The 15991-nt window shown below is 50.0% G+C and overlaps 2 protein-coding genes across 13 annotated transcripts in view; one reads left to right on the forward strand and one right to left on the reverse strand.

Annotated features, from left to right (window-relative positions):
• The window catches only part of NCOA6 (nuclear receptor coactivator 6), a 106541-nt gene extending 101912 nt beyond the window's left edge, over nt 1–4629 (forward strand). For all 8 annotated transcript variants that reach the window (XM_032350887.1, XM_032350891.1, XM_032350895.1 and 5 more), the window contains one exon: nt 4066–4629. In XM_032350887.1, the coding sequence (XP_032206778.1) occupies nt 4066–4109 (44 nt within the window). In that variant the 3' untranslated portion in view covers nt 4110–4629. The remainder of the gene's footprint in view (nt 1–4065) is intronic.
• Nucleotides 4630–5688: 1059 nt separating this feature from the next.
• TP53INP2 (tumor protein p53 inducible nuclear protein 2) lies at nt 5689–14897 on the reverse strand. Of its 5 annotated transcripts, none has more exons than XM_032350897.1 (5): nt 14687–14894; nt 13733–13842; nt 10285–10460; nt 9605–9893; nt 5689–9070 (listed from the first exon to the last, which is right to left on the reverse strand). In XM_032350897.1, the coding sequence occupies exons 3-5, from the start codon at nt 10406–10408 to the stop codon at nt 8815–8817; spliced, it is 669 nt and encodes a 222-aa protein (XP_032206788.1). In that variant the 5' UTR covers nt 10409–10460; nt 13733–13842; nt 14687–14894; the 3' UTR covers nt 5689–8814. The 5 variants fall into 5 exon arrangements, with proteins under 5 accessions (XP_032206788.1, XP_032206791.1, XP_032206790.1 ...); XM_032350900.1 differs by lacking the exon at nt 14687–14894 and adding an exon at nt 14428–14502; XM_032350899.1 differs by lacking the exon at nt 14687–14894 and adding an exon at nt 14366–14482.
• Nucleotides 14898–15991: the final 1094 nt, after the last annotated feature.

The following is a 15991-nucleotide window of genomic DNA, read 5'->3' on the forward strand; positions in this document are numbered from 1 at the left end:
CACATGGATGATAGGTCATTCTCTGTTGTTTTGGTTTTGGTTGTTGGGTTCCCCCTACCCCACTTTTAGTTAAAGACACAAAAATTGGCTCCCACCAATCAATGAGCATCTTTTTAAAACTGGACTTAATCAGGTGTGTTGTTATAAAAACGCAAACGAGTAGTTCTACTTCCTGACATGATGTGTTCCCTATTAACACAGAAATGGTTTGTCTTGCTTATCTTTATTTATTTATCTTTATTTACTCTTCTGTTTATCATAGGTTTTAGGTTATATTTTCAACTGGGAGGGGCGCCTGGGTGGCTCAGTGGGTTGGGCCGCTGCCTTCGGCTCGGGTCATGATCTCAGGGTCCTGGGATCGAGTCCCGCATCGGGCTCTCTGCTCGGTGGGGAGCCTGCTTCCCTCTCTCTCTCTGCCTGCCTCTCCATCTGCTTGTGATTTCTCTCTGTCAGGTAAATACATAAAATCTTAAAAAAAAAAAAATTAAAAAAAAAAACTGCTTTCAACTGGGATAAAAGATCGGTAGTTAAAAATGGGTTTCAATGCCTAAGTTTGAAACCAGGGAAAATATGCTAATATGAAGGAGGTTCAGAGCAACCTATAGCAGAGCAGAGCAGCAGCGGTGGGTATCCCTGAAGTGCCTTAAGATGCCTCTGACAGCAAAGTGGGGTGATAGCCCTACCGTACTCTCAGCCTGTGACATGAGAAGCAATGATCTTAAAAAACAGACATTCTTAAAATGGAAGTGTTACTATGGAAATACAAATAAGCATGATATGGGAGAAAACCCTGAACAGTAACTGCCTGAGACTATACTCTTGTAGCATCATCATTCAGAAATTAGGCATGAAAATTTTGAAAGATGTTCAGAATTTTTTTTTTGCAAAAAATAGAAATCTTGGCTGGAAGTAGAACAGTAAAAAACATATGAAGTGAGCAAGGCCAAGGTCATTTTCTAAAACTCCTTGAAAGGTAAACTCCAAATAACAGATTTAGTAGACCCTTGCGCCATAGGTTTGGCCAAATATACTTACAGTCAAAATGAGGCAATCAGGGGGAGAAAATGCCCATATCAAATTATAAGGTAAATGTTCTCCAAGGATATGTATGGACAGCCATCTGAAAGACTGTTACTGACCCAATTCTTTACCATGTAGTTGGTTCAAAATATTAATATAAAGGGTGTTACTGTTAGCTTTTGAACTACCTTTATATCTGTGAAGACATTAACTTGTAAAATCTTTGATGGTTTAAAAAACAGGATTTTTCAACAATGTACGTAATTTTTATTTTGCTTGTATGGTTTTGGTTATGGGGTCTTGGGGGTAGGATTATGCAGAGTTAGAGAATTTAGGCATCCTTAGGAACAGACCTGATGTATACCCTGCATGTACCATCAGCCACTTCATTACTTCCCTAGAATTCCTTACCTTAAAGAGTTTACCTCTGGATTCTCTTACTGTATTCAGTGGAGTAATAAAAGTGGTAATGTTTTGGAGGAAGTATAAAATTGAACTACAGAAACAAAAAAACTCACCTTCTCAGACAGATTTATAAAGACATCAAAAGTGACATTGCCCTATGACCCAGATTGCCTAGATTTATCCAGGGAAGGTGATAAGAGGCTTCAGTATCAGGCCGATGCAGTTTTTTTTTCTTCATGGAAGTGTAAAAGCACACTCTACACCATCTTTCTCACCTCTAACCCTGGTATCTAAAAGATTATTTTTCTGAAGTTTCTAACACAAAACATTTGTTTACTCGTGGTCCCACTCATTGATTGGTCCGCAGAAGCATAGTCAGTCTGCCAGATCATCGGGTGCTATGAAGCAGTGACAGATGGGAGAAAGCAAGCAAAGAGGAGGAGGAGGGAGAGCCTGAGGTTACTTCTCCACCCTTCCCCTTCTTACCTGTTTTCCCAGCCACAGAGGTGTTTCTCAGACACAGCACTCAGTCCTTCATATCACAACAAAGAAGAAGCTCCCAAAGTTGGCCTAATTAACAGATACCTCTCTAAGGATGAACACTCAAGACAGAATTGTGTAGAGGCCCCTGTGTGGCTCAGTTGGCTGAGTTCCTACTCTGGTCTCAGCTCAGATCTTGATCTCAGGGTTGTGAGTTCAAGTCCTGCGTTGGGCTCTGTACTGGGTAGGGAGCCTACTTTAAAAAAAAAAAAGACACAACTCTATATATTTTTACTCAAATGATAAATTTACTACAGTGAAAATGAAACTTGAGAGTTGGACTAGCGAGTTGATCATAGGGAACTTTGGGGTGTGTGAAACTCTTGATTTATACGAAATTAAAGAACCTTTTCCACATGCTGTCAGACTGTCATCTGATTAGCAAAAGACTAAGGAATAAATCAGAGAGCAACTGATTCCTTTACCACATGGCACAAGCAACATGACCTTCCAGCAAGAAGATAAATATACTGAAATTTATACCAATAGAAGTCCAAAAATATTGTGCTGGTCACTTCTTGGAAAGTCATTGAGACCTTCTTAGCAATTAGTATAGCTAATAGTAACATTTTTGCTTTTTGCTTCTACATCATAAGTTTGGACTTTGAAAATATGATACAAAAGAGAAAAGATTGCTTAGAACACTGAACCTAAAATGCAGCATCAGAAAATTTAGCCTGTTTCCAGAAACCAATAAAACTGATTCATCTTACATATTACCGTGTTAGAAAATATTTTCTCTCTGACAGGAAGTAATTTTAAAACTTTGATTTCTTATTAAAGCCAAAAGATCTATGGAACAGCTTGAAGAATGAGAGTGAATTTTTAACATCAATAGAACATTTTTTGTTTAAAGATTTTATTTATTTGACGGAGTAAGAGAGACTACAGACAGGCGGAGCAGTAGGTGGGCGGCGGGGGGGAGCAAATTCCCCACCAAGCAAGGAGCCTGATTCAGATCTAGATCCCAAGACCCTGGGGTCATGACCCAAGCTGAAGGAAGACACTTAACTGACAGAGACACCTAGGTGTCCCAAGATCAATAGAAGATTTTAAAGAATTGTTTACATTTGGAGAGCTGCAAGCTATTCACTATACCCTGCTATAGAAGACTTTTGTGAGGAAGGTTTTCTTTTTCAAGGTTTATTTCTTTTAGAGCGAGAGTACAGGGGGGGCAGAGGGAGAGGGAGAGAGAAACTCAAGCAGACCCCGTGCCTAATGTGGAGCCAGACTTGGGGCTCTATCTTAAGACCCCAAGATCATGACCTGAGCCAAAATCAAGAATCAGATGCTCAACTGACTGCACCACCCAGGTGCCCCATGTGAAAACATGGCTTAAATATGGAATAAGATTGAGTTGATTGAAGACACTACGATAAGAGGAAGTAAAGGAGTTAAAACACACTTGTTCAATTTATGCCACTGTTATTCTGCGTCTAAGTTATTCAGTTCCCCACCTCTTCCATGAAGCCCACAGGCTCACCTGGGCTCAGAGCAGGCTGTGGCTTTCTCTGAATTGTTTCTATGCCTATATGTATCCACAGCCTTGATATTCCTGGCTAGACCATAATAGATACTTGTTGACCATAGGTCATGGTCATGTTATTTAGAGGCTTGACAATAGTAAGGCAAAAAGAGTCACTTACTACAAAATGATGGCTTGATTCCAAAAGGTCCAGAGGCCATTTTTTTGCACTCTGGCACAATTTACTCACTTACCTGTAGCAAGACTTACTGATTTCTCACAAAAGTATTCCGTCTCTCTGTCATTTCACTGAGTGATAAGAGCTGGTGATGGAGGCTGTAGGGTTAATTGCCCAGCTCAAGATGCTCTCCCTACCCTGCCACTTTTTCCGACTGGGTATGTGTGCTTCATCTCCCACCACCTGTATCAGACTTCCCGATTGCCAGGCCCTAGTATACAGAGCCAGGCCTTATTTCCATAGAAGTCTGAGACCCTCTCCATGCCGAGTGCTCCTTTTGAGGCCCTTTGATTTATTCAGAGTCCAGCGGGGCCAGCCCTGCTTCTTGTGGACTGCCTAAAACATCACTGCCGTAAAGAGTTGTCTCAACTGAGCGTGTCCTTCCTTCCCCCAACAGACATAACCAGCGCGGTGCAGTCCAAGCGGAGAAAATCCAAGTAAACAAGCTGGACGGCGACTTGATCCTTGTAAATGTGTGTGAATTTTACAAAAAGCAATTTTGAGCTGTGACTTTTTAAAATCCATTTCTGTACAGCTAGTCATTTTAATAATGTGGCCCTTTTCCTAGTCCTTGCAACCTATTTTGTAAAGTGCAATGGGGTAAGCAGAGTTGTTGAACCTTTTGGTGTTACAAGATGAAGTTCAAGGTTTCTAAAATGTTGCCATGTATTGAGAGGAGCTAATGCGATTATGTTATTAGTTTTCATATTTCCTAAGCAGCCTAGAGTACAGGGTGAGCATTTTTAGATATTCTAATGATGTATTGTGCTGTGGAAGTTATGTGTGTGAATAGCAGTAGTGGGAGCTAAAGGAATCTTTTCATTTGGAAATGTAAATAATTTTATTATATAGTGTTTTGGATGTATTTGTTGTAGAAATGGACCAGTGAATAAAGAGAATCTAAGGTTTGTACAATGTGAAATACTGAATGTGTTAAATAAATGTCATTGTCTTAGAAAATTAATGTATGTTATTGGTAAGGGATTATTTGGTGAGCATGCTCTTTTTTTAGACCATAAAGGAATAGGATCAGCCTTCTTTGTAAATTAGAATCCCACACCTTGTCCTTACTCTACCTGCTTTGAAGAAACTAGCCCTTTCAGCACTGTACCTGGCACTTGATAAATGAAGGTCAAATTGTTTTGGTTGCAAATAACAGAATCAACTTGGGATCAAAGACCACCCAGGATTTTCTAGGGACAGGAAGCCATCAGTAACCCAGATGTACTTTGTCTCCACCTTGTACATCTGATTCTCTGTGTACAAAATGTTTCTCCATTTGAGAGATAAGCCCAGACAGACAGCCAGATTCTTTGTAACAGCATCAAGTGTCTTGCCCACTTCAGGTCAGCTTTCCATTTTCAGTCTGATTTTCAGGCAGTTCCCACACAGAAGTGGTCATTTTGTGTTACATACTTTATATACTTCAAAGATGTCCACTACTTTCTACCCTTTGGGTACGCTATTTCTCATCTGTACCAGGCTTTGGGGCTGGTTTCTCATCAACATGCCTGGGTTTTCCCCTTTCCTTGCTCAATTCCTACCTAAAAATTATAGTCTCTAAACCTGCTGCTTCTGCCCCCACCCTACTCCCAACCTTCAGGAGACTCTGATGCTTGGGGCTCTGTCCTTGTCTTGGTCTGGGCCTCAGCCTCAGCTGTATCTTCTACAGCTAGACACAGAGTCCGTCCCTTCCCCTGCAGAGTCTTCTTGACCTTGCCAGAACCTAATACCTGAGACCAAAAGGATTAGTAAGTCTCGGTCCTGCTCTCATTCTCATCTCTGTTTCAGCTGCCTTTATGTATGTCTTGGGTTATAAGGATCCTCTAATAGTAGTTATTGATGAATCAGACCCCACAATTGTCTGGCTCTATTCCCAACAAGCCTATCTTCCCTATTCTTTCTGTGTCTGTATGACACACAAGCAGAACCAAAGCCAGCCTAAATCCCTGTGCCAATATTATGCTTGAGATTGCAAAGTGCTTCTTCTATGTTAGCTCTACTCAGACAGAAAGCATAATGTGCTTTAAATAGATTTTTATTTGTTTTTCTTTATATTAATTTTTTTTTCTCCCATAGAGGAATAACATTAAAACCTAACAATCAGAATCCTGTTATACACATACACAGGCATGCCACATGACTGGATTGAGGTGGTTATGTCCTTGAGTCTGTCAACATGTCACAACATGGTCAACCACAGTCTTCTCATTTCAGTCAGTCTCAACACAAAACACCTAAGAGGGATACACTCAGCTTGTTGGTTCCATGTGGAACTAGGTGGCAGGGAAAGAGGGAAGATACAAGGGGCTCCGGTGTGTCTGCATTCAGTCCCCTCACATTAAAGCCCCATGGATCTGAGAAGACATCCAAGAGCTCTAGTGGGGTCCCTGTTGCACCTAAGACATTATAGGTCAGAACAAATTGATCAGGGTTCCAGGTGGGGGTTAGGGAGCAGGCATACCCCAAAACAGCAGCAAACTGCATTCATACACACTTGGTACCCTGTTGGGGCCAAACTGGCAAAAGCTGGAAAGTGACAGCCAGCTTGAAGGGAGCACACAGACATATTGGGGAATTACTGTAAGTCGCCCTTTGATGTCTTGGGTCTCACTCTAGAAACAGGGGTCCCTCTGACATACTCAGTTTTGGCAAAGTGCTGGTAGTATTGACATCAACTAATACAAACTACTCCACAGTCTCTGAAAACATCAGTCAAGACAGACTCTCTCACCCCCTCCTGTCTAAGGTTGCATAGGACTTTGTGAATTCAGGTTCCCTCATGTATTCAAGTTCTGTGGTTTAAAAAAAAAGAAAATCCTGAAGCATGCTCAAGGTGAAAGGCACATACACAGTCAATACAGTATGACGAGGTCTGATGCTTCAGGAGTCAGACTAGCAGGAGACTGAGTAGATTGGTTCTTAGAAATCTATACACTCAAATGCTACAGAATCTATAGGAAAGTACAAAAACACATGAGCCTTACAACCAGCCAGGTGGTGAGACTGCAGGGTTCTAGAACTACAGTTGCCTCCAGAAATACAGGTAAGGAAGGGGCCTTTGAAATTTGAACCAAATGCCCTATAACTCACTCCCCCCCACCCAGAAGGATCATGGGGACTGCCCAGGACTGAGCCTATGCCCCAGCTGGCAGCAGAGGAGTAGGCAGGAAGAGTGGGAGGGAGGTTCAGCTCTCAGAAGTGCTGAAGACCCTAACTGGCTGTGAAGTGACCACAGGGTAGCTGGAAGAATAAAACCAACCAGGCTATAACTGCAGGAGAACCTTGGCCAGAGGAGCAAGGTTATCAACTACCGGGGCACTAGTGGACTGGTGCAGGGACTTTGATCTGCCTTTACTGTAGATTTGGTTTACTCTCTTGAATAGGAGACCCCAACTGGAACTTCCTCTGTCCCCATCCCAGCAACCATGGGGCTACCCCGCTCCTTTATCCATATACCCAACCTGAGGCTTGGGGCTATAGGATCAGGGAGGGCAACTACCTTAACCCTCATGGGATCGCAGTTTTCCCACCAAGCCTCAGCTTGGCGGTGAGGCCAAGAAACCTGGAATTGGAGTGAGGGGAAGACCGATGTTAGTATGTAACAGGAAATCTTAAAAGTTTCAAGGGAGAAAGAGCACACACTAGAAGAGGACAGTTAGAGGAAAAGGGAAGCAACTCGGGGTATCCCAAGAAGCTGTTGCTGGTGTCTGAGCCCAAAATTCACTCCCGCCACAAGAAGGGCAACACTGTCTGCCTGTGTCCCCTCTTGCCTCACCCAGGAATTCTCACCCAGGTTCCCTCCTCCAGCTACTTAACTGGAGGAGAGGGCAAGGGGAACCATAGGGCAACCATTTCTCCCCATCAGACTAGAAAGGAAGAGCCCTGGGGGAGGAAATGAGAGGCTCCCCAGAGGCCCCGACCCTGGATAGGAACTATTTGGGGGTTGGGCCAGTGGGGCTCCTGGCTTCCTACCCAGGAGTGTTTTTATTAGTCATCCTAGGTAGAGTGTGAAATACAAGGCCAGAGGCAACATGAAGGCTGAGCTGTTAGTCTTGGGATGGCTTCACCCCACAGCTTGTCCTCCCCAGTATCGTTCTGCTTTCTTACTCTGGGGTGTGCACTTTACCTGCCTAGAAGCCCTCTGGCTTGCATCTCTCCTAAACTAGTTCTAGCACCTTGGGCATGTGAACAGATGGTCAGGATGGCAGGGCCTTGCCCAGCCTCTACCCCTGGGGTGACATGTTGAGGGTAGGGCAACAAGATATTAAGCCCTTCAGACTAAGGGGAGTGCAGAGGGGTGGATTTCTGGAAGAGATTTGGAAAGTAGGATTCTAGGCAAGGGAAGTGGGGGCAGACTTCAGGCTCAAACCCAAGAGGAGGGCTTGGCCTCTCTGAGCAAGCACAGTGCCAGTTCCCATGGTGCAGTGCCCTGCTCCCTACAGCTTCTCAACCTGTATGTCCTGTCTGCATTTCCAGTAGGCTGCCTCTTTCCCTCAGTTCCCTCCACCTTCTCCCTTTAACTCACATCTCACAGTCCTGTTCCACATACTTTACCTTTCCAGGCCTAAAAAACTCCAAGGGGAGAGGGAAGGAGGAGACTAAAGGCAGAACCCTTTGGTCTCAGCGTCCACTCCCCCATCCATTTGGGAGGGAATTACTGGGAATGAATAAGGGAGCAGGAGTGAGCATAGTGCCAAACATGAGATAGGGTGAGGCTTGTAAAGTGGGGCTTGAAGGCAGGTTAAAGAGCTACATGTGGGAGAAGAGGCTAGCGGAAGGAAGAGTGGGCCAGAGGTACAGGACCGGGGGGCAAGGATGAAGGGGAATGTCAAGGCAGAGATGGGGGCAGGGACCAGAGAAGGAAGGAAAGATGGAGTGTCAAGGAGGAAGGACATGGAGGATTAAATGCCAGGTATGGGGTCGTAGGGTGAAGGAAAGGAGGGGGTTCAGAGTCGGATCAGAGGTGGGAAAATCGAGGTGGGGGGAGAGGGACTAGCACCCCACCTCACTTGAGGAGGAGGGAGGTTGCAGTGTCCAACCCAGGTGGGCTGCGGGCGCTCCTCGAGCAACACACTGGCTGCGGCAGAGGGACCCGACAGGGGTCGGGAGTCGGCGAGGGGTCTGTGGCTCGGCCGGAGGACCCTCAGTAGTTGAACTGGCGCTGGCACGGCTGGTAGACGAAGCTGCCCTGGTGCTTGGGCCGGCGCGAACGGCTCTCGCGGGCGCGGTTCTGCCGCTGCACCACCTTGGCGCTCAGCGCGTGGCGCTCGGCCCGCTGCCGGGCCCGCTGCAGCCGCCGCGCCTGGCCTGCCTTCTCCAGCAGTGCAGCCCGCGCCGGCAGAGGGGCGGCGGCGGCGTGGTGCAGGGCCCGGGGCTCGCGGCGGGCGGGCGCCAACTCCCTGCGGGGACAGAGCAGGGCTCGGTCAGGGCCGGACACTCCGCCCACCCAGTTCCCGCACCCTTGCCCTGGCGCAATACTGTCTCTGCTCTTAGCAGGGCGCCCAGTGCCCTTCCTGTGGGCTTATGGCCCCGCCCTTCTTCCGAGCCAACCTGAAGATGCCTCCTCAGTTCTAAACCCCGTGACAGGTAAACCGGACTCCAGGGAAGGCTCAGTCCCCACTTCCAATTCGGTTCTAACCTTGCGTGCCAGCCTCTGAAAGCCCCACCCCTTTGGCGCTCCGCCACGCCCCTCGGCCAAACCAGCCCCAAGCCTCCGAGCTCTCTCTCCCAGGCCCCGCCCGGGCCACGAAGCCAGGCCTCGCCCCCTCTTAAGGCTCCGCCCCTTTACCCTCAGGCCCGCTCCGAGCCTTGTCCCCGCCCCCGGCCACGAAGACACGCCTCTAAAGGCTCAGCCCCTTCCGTACGGGGCGGGCTCCTGGGCTTGCTCCCCAGTCTCTAGCCAGGTCTCGCGGCCACGTCCCCGGCCCGCTCACCCTTCGCTAAGGTCGCCGTCAGGCAGGGCAGCGTCGGGGTGCGGGGAAGGGGGCCCAGGCTCCAGCACTATGGTGCTGCCGGTGACGTAAACGGACATGCTGGGGTGCTCGATGAGGAGATCCTCCAGGGGGCTGCTCTGGAGGCGGGCGGGCCCGAGTCCGGGCCCCTCTGCAGTAAAACAGGCGGGAGGGGTAACAAACCAGCTCTCGTCCATCAAGGAGGGCGCGGGCGGGGGGCGGCCTGCGGGGGCAGCGGCGGCCCCGGGGCTAGGTGGAGCCGCGTAGCTGTCTACGGGGCGCGGGAGGGGGAGCCATGCGGAGGAGGGGGCGCAGCGGGGAGGGACACACACACACCGGACACAATGGGGCGGGGAGAAAAAGGGCATCGTTAGTCAGACCCGCAGCCCCGCCCGCCGCGCCCACGGGGCACCCACGGGCCAGGAGTCTCGACTAGCTGCCCTAGGGCACGTGAGGTGTGGGCCCCAACGCTGCGCTGCCAAGGAGACCGCCCGGGCTTGTAATGGGATGGGGCCCTGTTCCCCTGCCTTCAGTGTCACTGTCTAGACCCCATTTGCCCAGTAGGCTGGAGGAACTCCCTAGTCCCTTAGCAGCTCCCCTCCCCTCCGCAGCTCGGCCGCCTGCCACAGGCCCAGGAATCAGAGTCCTGACCCAGGTCTCACCCGGCAGGTCAATGATGAGCCAGCCGTCCACTTCATCTTCCTCGGAGACGAAGGCTCGGGGGCATTCGGGGTCCTCGGGGGGAGGTGGAGTACTGAAGAAGAGGCTGGTGAGGCGCTGGAACATGGCCTAGGATGAAAAGGCCTCAGGCGGGGGCGTCCTCCGGCAGTGTAGAAACCTGGGAGGTGCACAGAAGCAGTCAAGAACCCCCACTGACTTTAGTCGACTACCCCTGACTCCCAGCTCCGCTCAGGATCCCACCCAGTACAAGGGATTTGTGGGGAAGCTCTGCGGTGTGTGCACGTTCTGGTAAGTCCGTCTGCTTTCAGCCTTTTCTGTTTTCTGTGTGATCTTAGCAAGTTATTTAACTTCTCTGTGCTTTAGTTTTCTCATCTGTCAAGTGTCAATGATAAAATACCTTCCTCTGGGCCCTTACAGGAATTCCATGAGCTAATAATAGTATCCTCCTCTGGGCTCTAATAAGAATTAAATGAACCAAACACAAAGTGCTTCCAGTCATACTCAGGCACAGAGTAAGCATTCAGTAAACCAATCTACTAGTAGTTATTAAAATTATTGCCCCCTCTAGGGACATGGAAGGAGTGATAGATAAGACCACATTCTATCAGGAAAGGTCTCCAGAGGCCTGGACATCCCAGCTGGACCTCAAAGTTCTCTAAGCAAGGAAGAAACTGTCCAGTACTGCAATTACTTATTATCATCGTCATACTATAGCTAACATTCATGTGCTAGGTATTGTACTAAGCACTTTACCTATATCACCACAGGTATTTCTCACAACAACTCTAGGAAGTAGGTCTAATTATTATCCCTTTTTTACAGGTAAAGAAACTGAGGCTCCAGGAGGTAAGGTAACTTGCACAAAATCTCACAGTTAATAAGACACAGAGGTTGGATTTAAACCCATGCAGTCAGATTCCAGAGGCAGCACCCATAACCACTATAATCCACTGCCTTTGCTGGATTAGACATTAGTTTAGATTAGGCATTTTTAATTTGGAGGCCAAAGTATTTTTCTGAGAAGAAGTTTTTCTTTTTTCTTTTTCTTAAGATTTTATTTATTTATTTGACAGAAGAGACACAGTGAGAGAGGGAACACAAGCAGGGGGAGTGGGAGAGGGAGAAGCAGGCTTCCTGCTGAACAGGGAGCCCCATGTGGGGCTTGATCCCAGGACCCTGAGACCACAATTTGGGCTGAAGACAGACACTCAACTACTGAGCCACCCAGGTGCCCCTGGGAAGAAGTTTTCATCCTGATTTCCTAACATCACTCCTTGATCCCAAAGATTAAGAGCACCTACTTGAGCCTGTGTGGCCTGAAGAGTGTTAGCTGGCAGAAATCCCACAGAACGGCTACCATGTGATTACACAGCTCTCACTGTGTCTGTCTGACAAGGTTCTAAGATCCTATTCCCTTGGGCCCTCCCCCCTCTCACCCTCTATACCTAAGCTCCTGCTCAAGGGCAGCATTCCTGGCTAGGAGGAAGATCAAGTTGCTGGCCCCAGAAAAACAGCAGGTCAGTGGGAGGTGATGATGAAGGGGGGGCCTGTCAGACCTCAGGAGCCCTTAAGGATGAGCACTGAGGATTGGACCAGGACCCAGCTCCTCAAATCAGTCCTTGCCTGGATGAAAATCAGGAAGGAGACCCCTGCTCCAGGAATGGAGACACCAAGGAAGCGGCTAGAGATCTGTCCTCCTCCCCACTTCAGTCTACCTTAGCACTAGGCCTGGCTGGGAGTCCCCTGGATATGTCCCAAAACTTGAGCCTCCACATCTGTCCCCTGAAGATGATCAACCATTTTGCCACTGAGACACTTGTCACCATCTTCTGGGCATCATTCCACACTTCCTGCAGAACTCCCTGGGGGCATGTCCACTCTTCCATTCCCTGGAGGCATCCTACACTTACTGCTAATCCTCCTGAGGTTTGGGGTTGTTTTTTTTTTTTAAGATTTTTTTTATTTATTTGTGATAGAGCACAGGGCAGGGAGAGGGAGAAGCAGGCTCCCCATTGAGCAAGGAGCTGGATATAGGACTTGATGCCAGGACCCTGGGATCATGACCCGAGCCAAAGGCAGATGCTTAACTGACTGAGCCACCCAGGTGTCCGCCACCCGAGGTATTCTTATGCTTGCTGCTACCTCTCCCATTCCTTGGGTATGTTTTCACACTTCCCACCAGAATCATCCAACCTCTATAAACAGAGTATTTTCCACATTTGCAGACCTACACTGGGCTCTAGAAGGAAGTGTTCCCTGGGTGCTGGCTTCTCTGGTGGGTGGGTGGAAGACCTACAGAGATTATAAAAGGTTGGGCACCCCCAACTAGTGTCTGCCCAGCACAAGCCACATATCCCCACCCATCTGTTAGCCACAGAGAATTAGTGACTCAGTTACCAGAAATCCAGAAAGTTCCACCCCTCCTGAAGGAAGGGAAGATTGGAGCCTTGATGAGGCACACCCTCCTTGCAACGACCTACCACTTCAGTGAGAAGATGAAAGCGAAGTTGAGAGCTGTTGCAGGCCCATGATATTCATCTGGCCCATTTTACAACCTGAGAATCCAAGGAAATAAGTCTATCCAAAGACATAGAGGTAGGTCGTAGCCAGGCAGGTGGAGCCCCAGGGCATGAAACATTGAGTCCAGAGAATACACAGTCAGGAAAGCCTCAGCAAACAAACGCCAAAATGTAATGATGCAAGAAAGATTAGGAAGGTCAGAGAGGAGTCAGAACTTAACCAAGTCACTGCTAACCTCAGAACCCCTCTGTCCAGCTGTAAAAAGGCTTGGAGTTCCTGACACCAAGATTCACCAGGCATTTGCCAGAGCAGCCGCTGTGCAGCAGAACCTGCAGTGGGTCTCCTCTGATTACCCCCAGATCGAGGTAAAGGCGGCCCGGTAGGGGGAAGCTCCCTGCCTGAAGTCACACAGCAAGTGACAGAGCCAAGAATGACAGCAGCACCAGCCAACCAGTGCCCGCCCCCTCTCACGACCACGGTGCGGGGAGCCTCCCAGATTTTCTTTCCCATCTTTGCCAGCTTCCTGATTCTCACATTCCCAGCCCTGCTCCAGGGAGAACCATTCCCTTTAATAACTACAGCAGCTGTGCCCAGAATAGCACTTGAGCTCCAAGCCATCTCTACCCCACCCTGTCCTTTAGCAAAGCCTGCTCGGATGGGACTCTTGGCCCAGGCTCTGGGGCCCAAGCCGGAAGCTCTCCTTCTCCTACTTTTTTCTCCTGCCCCTCTCTGTCAGCAGAGAGAGAGGGGCAGCATAAGCCTCGTCATCACCAGCACTAGGCCAGGTCAAGTCCTTCTGACATGCTGGGGGTTGGGAAGGTAAGAAAGGGCCAAACAGAGGGAACCTTCACCCTCCATCCCACCCCTACGTCAGCCCGTGGAGACACCCTGATGCAGCCAATGACTCACCTTTCTGTGGTCAAAACAGCTGGGAGGCAGTGATTTTATTGAGCTCTGGGACTCCAAGGTACGGAGGGAGGGTCAAGGCCACAAAAGGGGACCCTGTCTACAGAGACCTCCTGGAAAAAGATCCAGGAATGAGGGGACCTAAAAGCCCTATTGAATTCGGATGGTACTGAGCCTAACGTAGAGTCAATGCCCAATGTTGGAGGATGTGTAACTTGTTACTTGTACTGAGTTCCAACCAGGCATGTGCTGTGGCGGATGTATTTGTCATTCACTCGGTAGGCATGACTCTAATCGGCTTCGACCTGCGGTAATCAACTTCCCCTCTCTGGGCCTCAGTTTCTCCTTCCATGAAAAGGAGTCTAAGACCCCTTGTTTGGGGGCTGGGAGTGACATCAGCTAAAGCTTGGCAGAGAACAGGGATGAGGGAGACGTTAGGGTTGTCCCCGGGGGGTGCAGAGCTTGGAGCTGGAGAGAGGGTATTCCGCCATCTGGTGCCGCCCCAACGACCTAGAGCTGGATCTCTGGACTGCCCCCGAACTCTTGAGGACTGCCCCCCCTCCCCCACAGCCTAGACCCAGCAGCGCCGCGCGAAGGCAAGGAGAAAGTCCGGGATCGGAGGCCTGCCCCTAACACCTGGGTTAGCCTAGGAAACTGCAGAGGCCCCTCCGGTCTTGCTGCCTTTCTGCGTCCCTCACCCGTGGGCCCAGCCCCGACCCAGCGCCTACTGGGTCAGGGGAGGACAAGCGACCCGAGCCGGGGGGCGGTGCGGCCTTGGTGACGTCTCAATGTCATATGCAAATATGGAGACGTCACGGTCTACCGGCCTGCGGCAGCCAATCAAAAAACGGGAATGCAGCCCGGCGGCTGCGGGCGGAAACAAAGACCCGGGAGCTGGGACCGCGGGGCGTGTCTCCGGACGCGGGACCCCCTGGGCCGAAGCCGTTGGGGACTCACCTGGGGGAGGGGGCGGTGCGGCGGGCGGGGTGGCTCTGAGGTAGTTGTGCGGCGGAGCGTTCCGGCGTCGGTGCTGATCACAGGCCGGGCTGCATCGCGGGGGCTGGACGGGGAGGCGGCGGGGCTCCGACTCGGAAGCTCGCAGCTGCTGCGCTCGCCCGCGGGGCTTTGAGACTGTGCGGCCGCTGCTGGGCTCACGGCACAAATTGGAACGTTCAAACAGCTGATTGTGACATCACAAAGGGGCCCGCCCGCCTCGCGTCACCGGCCGGCGGTGCGGTGGCCAATCCCAGGCTGCGGATACCCCCTCCCTACCCCCTCCACGATTCGCTGGCTAGTGGCTCCTGCTCCGGAGCCCAACTCCGAGCCTCGGGGGGCCTCCCGGGGAGGCCACTGCTAGGAGCTTCGACTCCTTGCCGCAGGGCGACCCACGGACCTCATACTGAGGAGAGCCCCCACCCCCTACGAGATCCCCATCTTTCTCATTCCCTCCGTACCCACTGCCCCCCGTATCCTTTCACTGGCATCCTCTATCCTTGTCCCCCAGCCCTTTTGTCAACTCCATACCAGCGTCCGTGCACCTCCATGCTCCCCACCAACCTCCTCCCTCCTCTCTCTCCCTCTTGTTTCTGTTTTTCCTCAGTCGGACAGGCTTGAGAGGTGGAGGACATCCCCTTCCCTGGTTCCGTGGGAGCACCCGGGAGTGTAGAGGAATTGGCGAGGCTGACGGGCAATTTTGCCGAGTGGGACTCGGAGAGGAATTACCCTGGGCTGAATAGCTCATCTAGAGAGCGTTCAGACTTTATTTAATCCACATTGCTACCAGGACTGGACAGAAAAGTGACAAGGCAAGGTTTATTTGTCCCGATTTACACACCGGGAAACTTAGGCTTGCACATCTCACTGTCACTTTGAGGATTCATTTTCAATAATGCATCCAGCAAACATTGTACCCAGCATTGCCGGCTGCCAGACGGCTGCCTGACGTTTACTAAACACTGAGCTCCAGGCACCCTGCTCTAGCACTTTGTGTTTTCATCTCCACGACAACAACAGAGGTGAGTATTATCCCCATTTTCCAGTTGAGGACACAGACTCAGAGAGCCTAACTGATTCCTTACAGGTTGCAAAGCTATAATAAATAGCAGAACCAGGGTCTGAACCCATAGTTCCTGGCCCCAACCTCTTCACTCTCTACATGCATCTAACCCCCAGAGTGCCTCCGCCTCTCCAGGGAAACTAAGGTCCAGTCCTGACTGTCCCCAAACTTGCTGTGTGGCCTCAAGCAAAGGCGTATTACTTCTG

The sequence above is a fragment of the Mustela erminea genome, chromosome 7, assembly GCF_009829155.1.
Source record: "Mustela erminea isolate mMusErm1 chromosome 7, mMusErm1.Pri, whole genome shotgun sequence".
Lineage (NCBI taxonomy): Eukaryota > Metazoa > Chordata > Mammalia > Carnivora > Mustelidae > Mustela > Mustela erminea.

Bases quoted from the DNA above. Each gene is read 5' to 3' on its own strand.
- TP53INP2 (XM_032350896.1), bottom strand. From the start codon at position 10,408: ATGTTCCAGCGCCTCACCAGCCTCTTCTTCAGTACTCCACCTCCCCCC. The intron at 9,894-10,284 runs GTGAGACCTGGG...CGCGCCCCGTAG, and splicing joins GCTCATCATTGACCTGCCGG to ACAGCTACGCGGCTCCACCT. The intron at 9,071-9,604 runs GTGAGCGGGCCG...CTGTCCCCGCAG, and splicing joins GACGGCGACCTTAGCGAAGG to GGAGTTGGCGCCCGCCCGCC.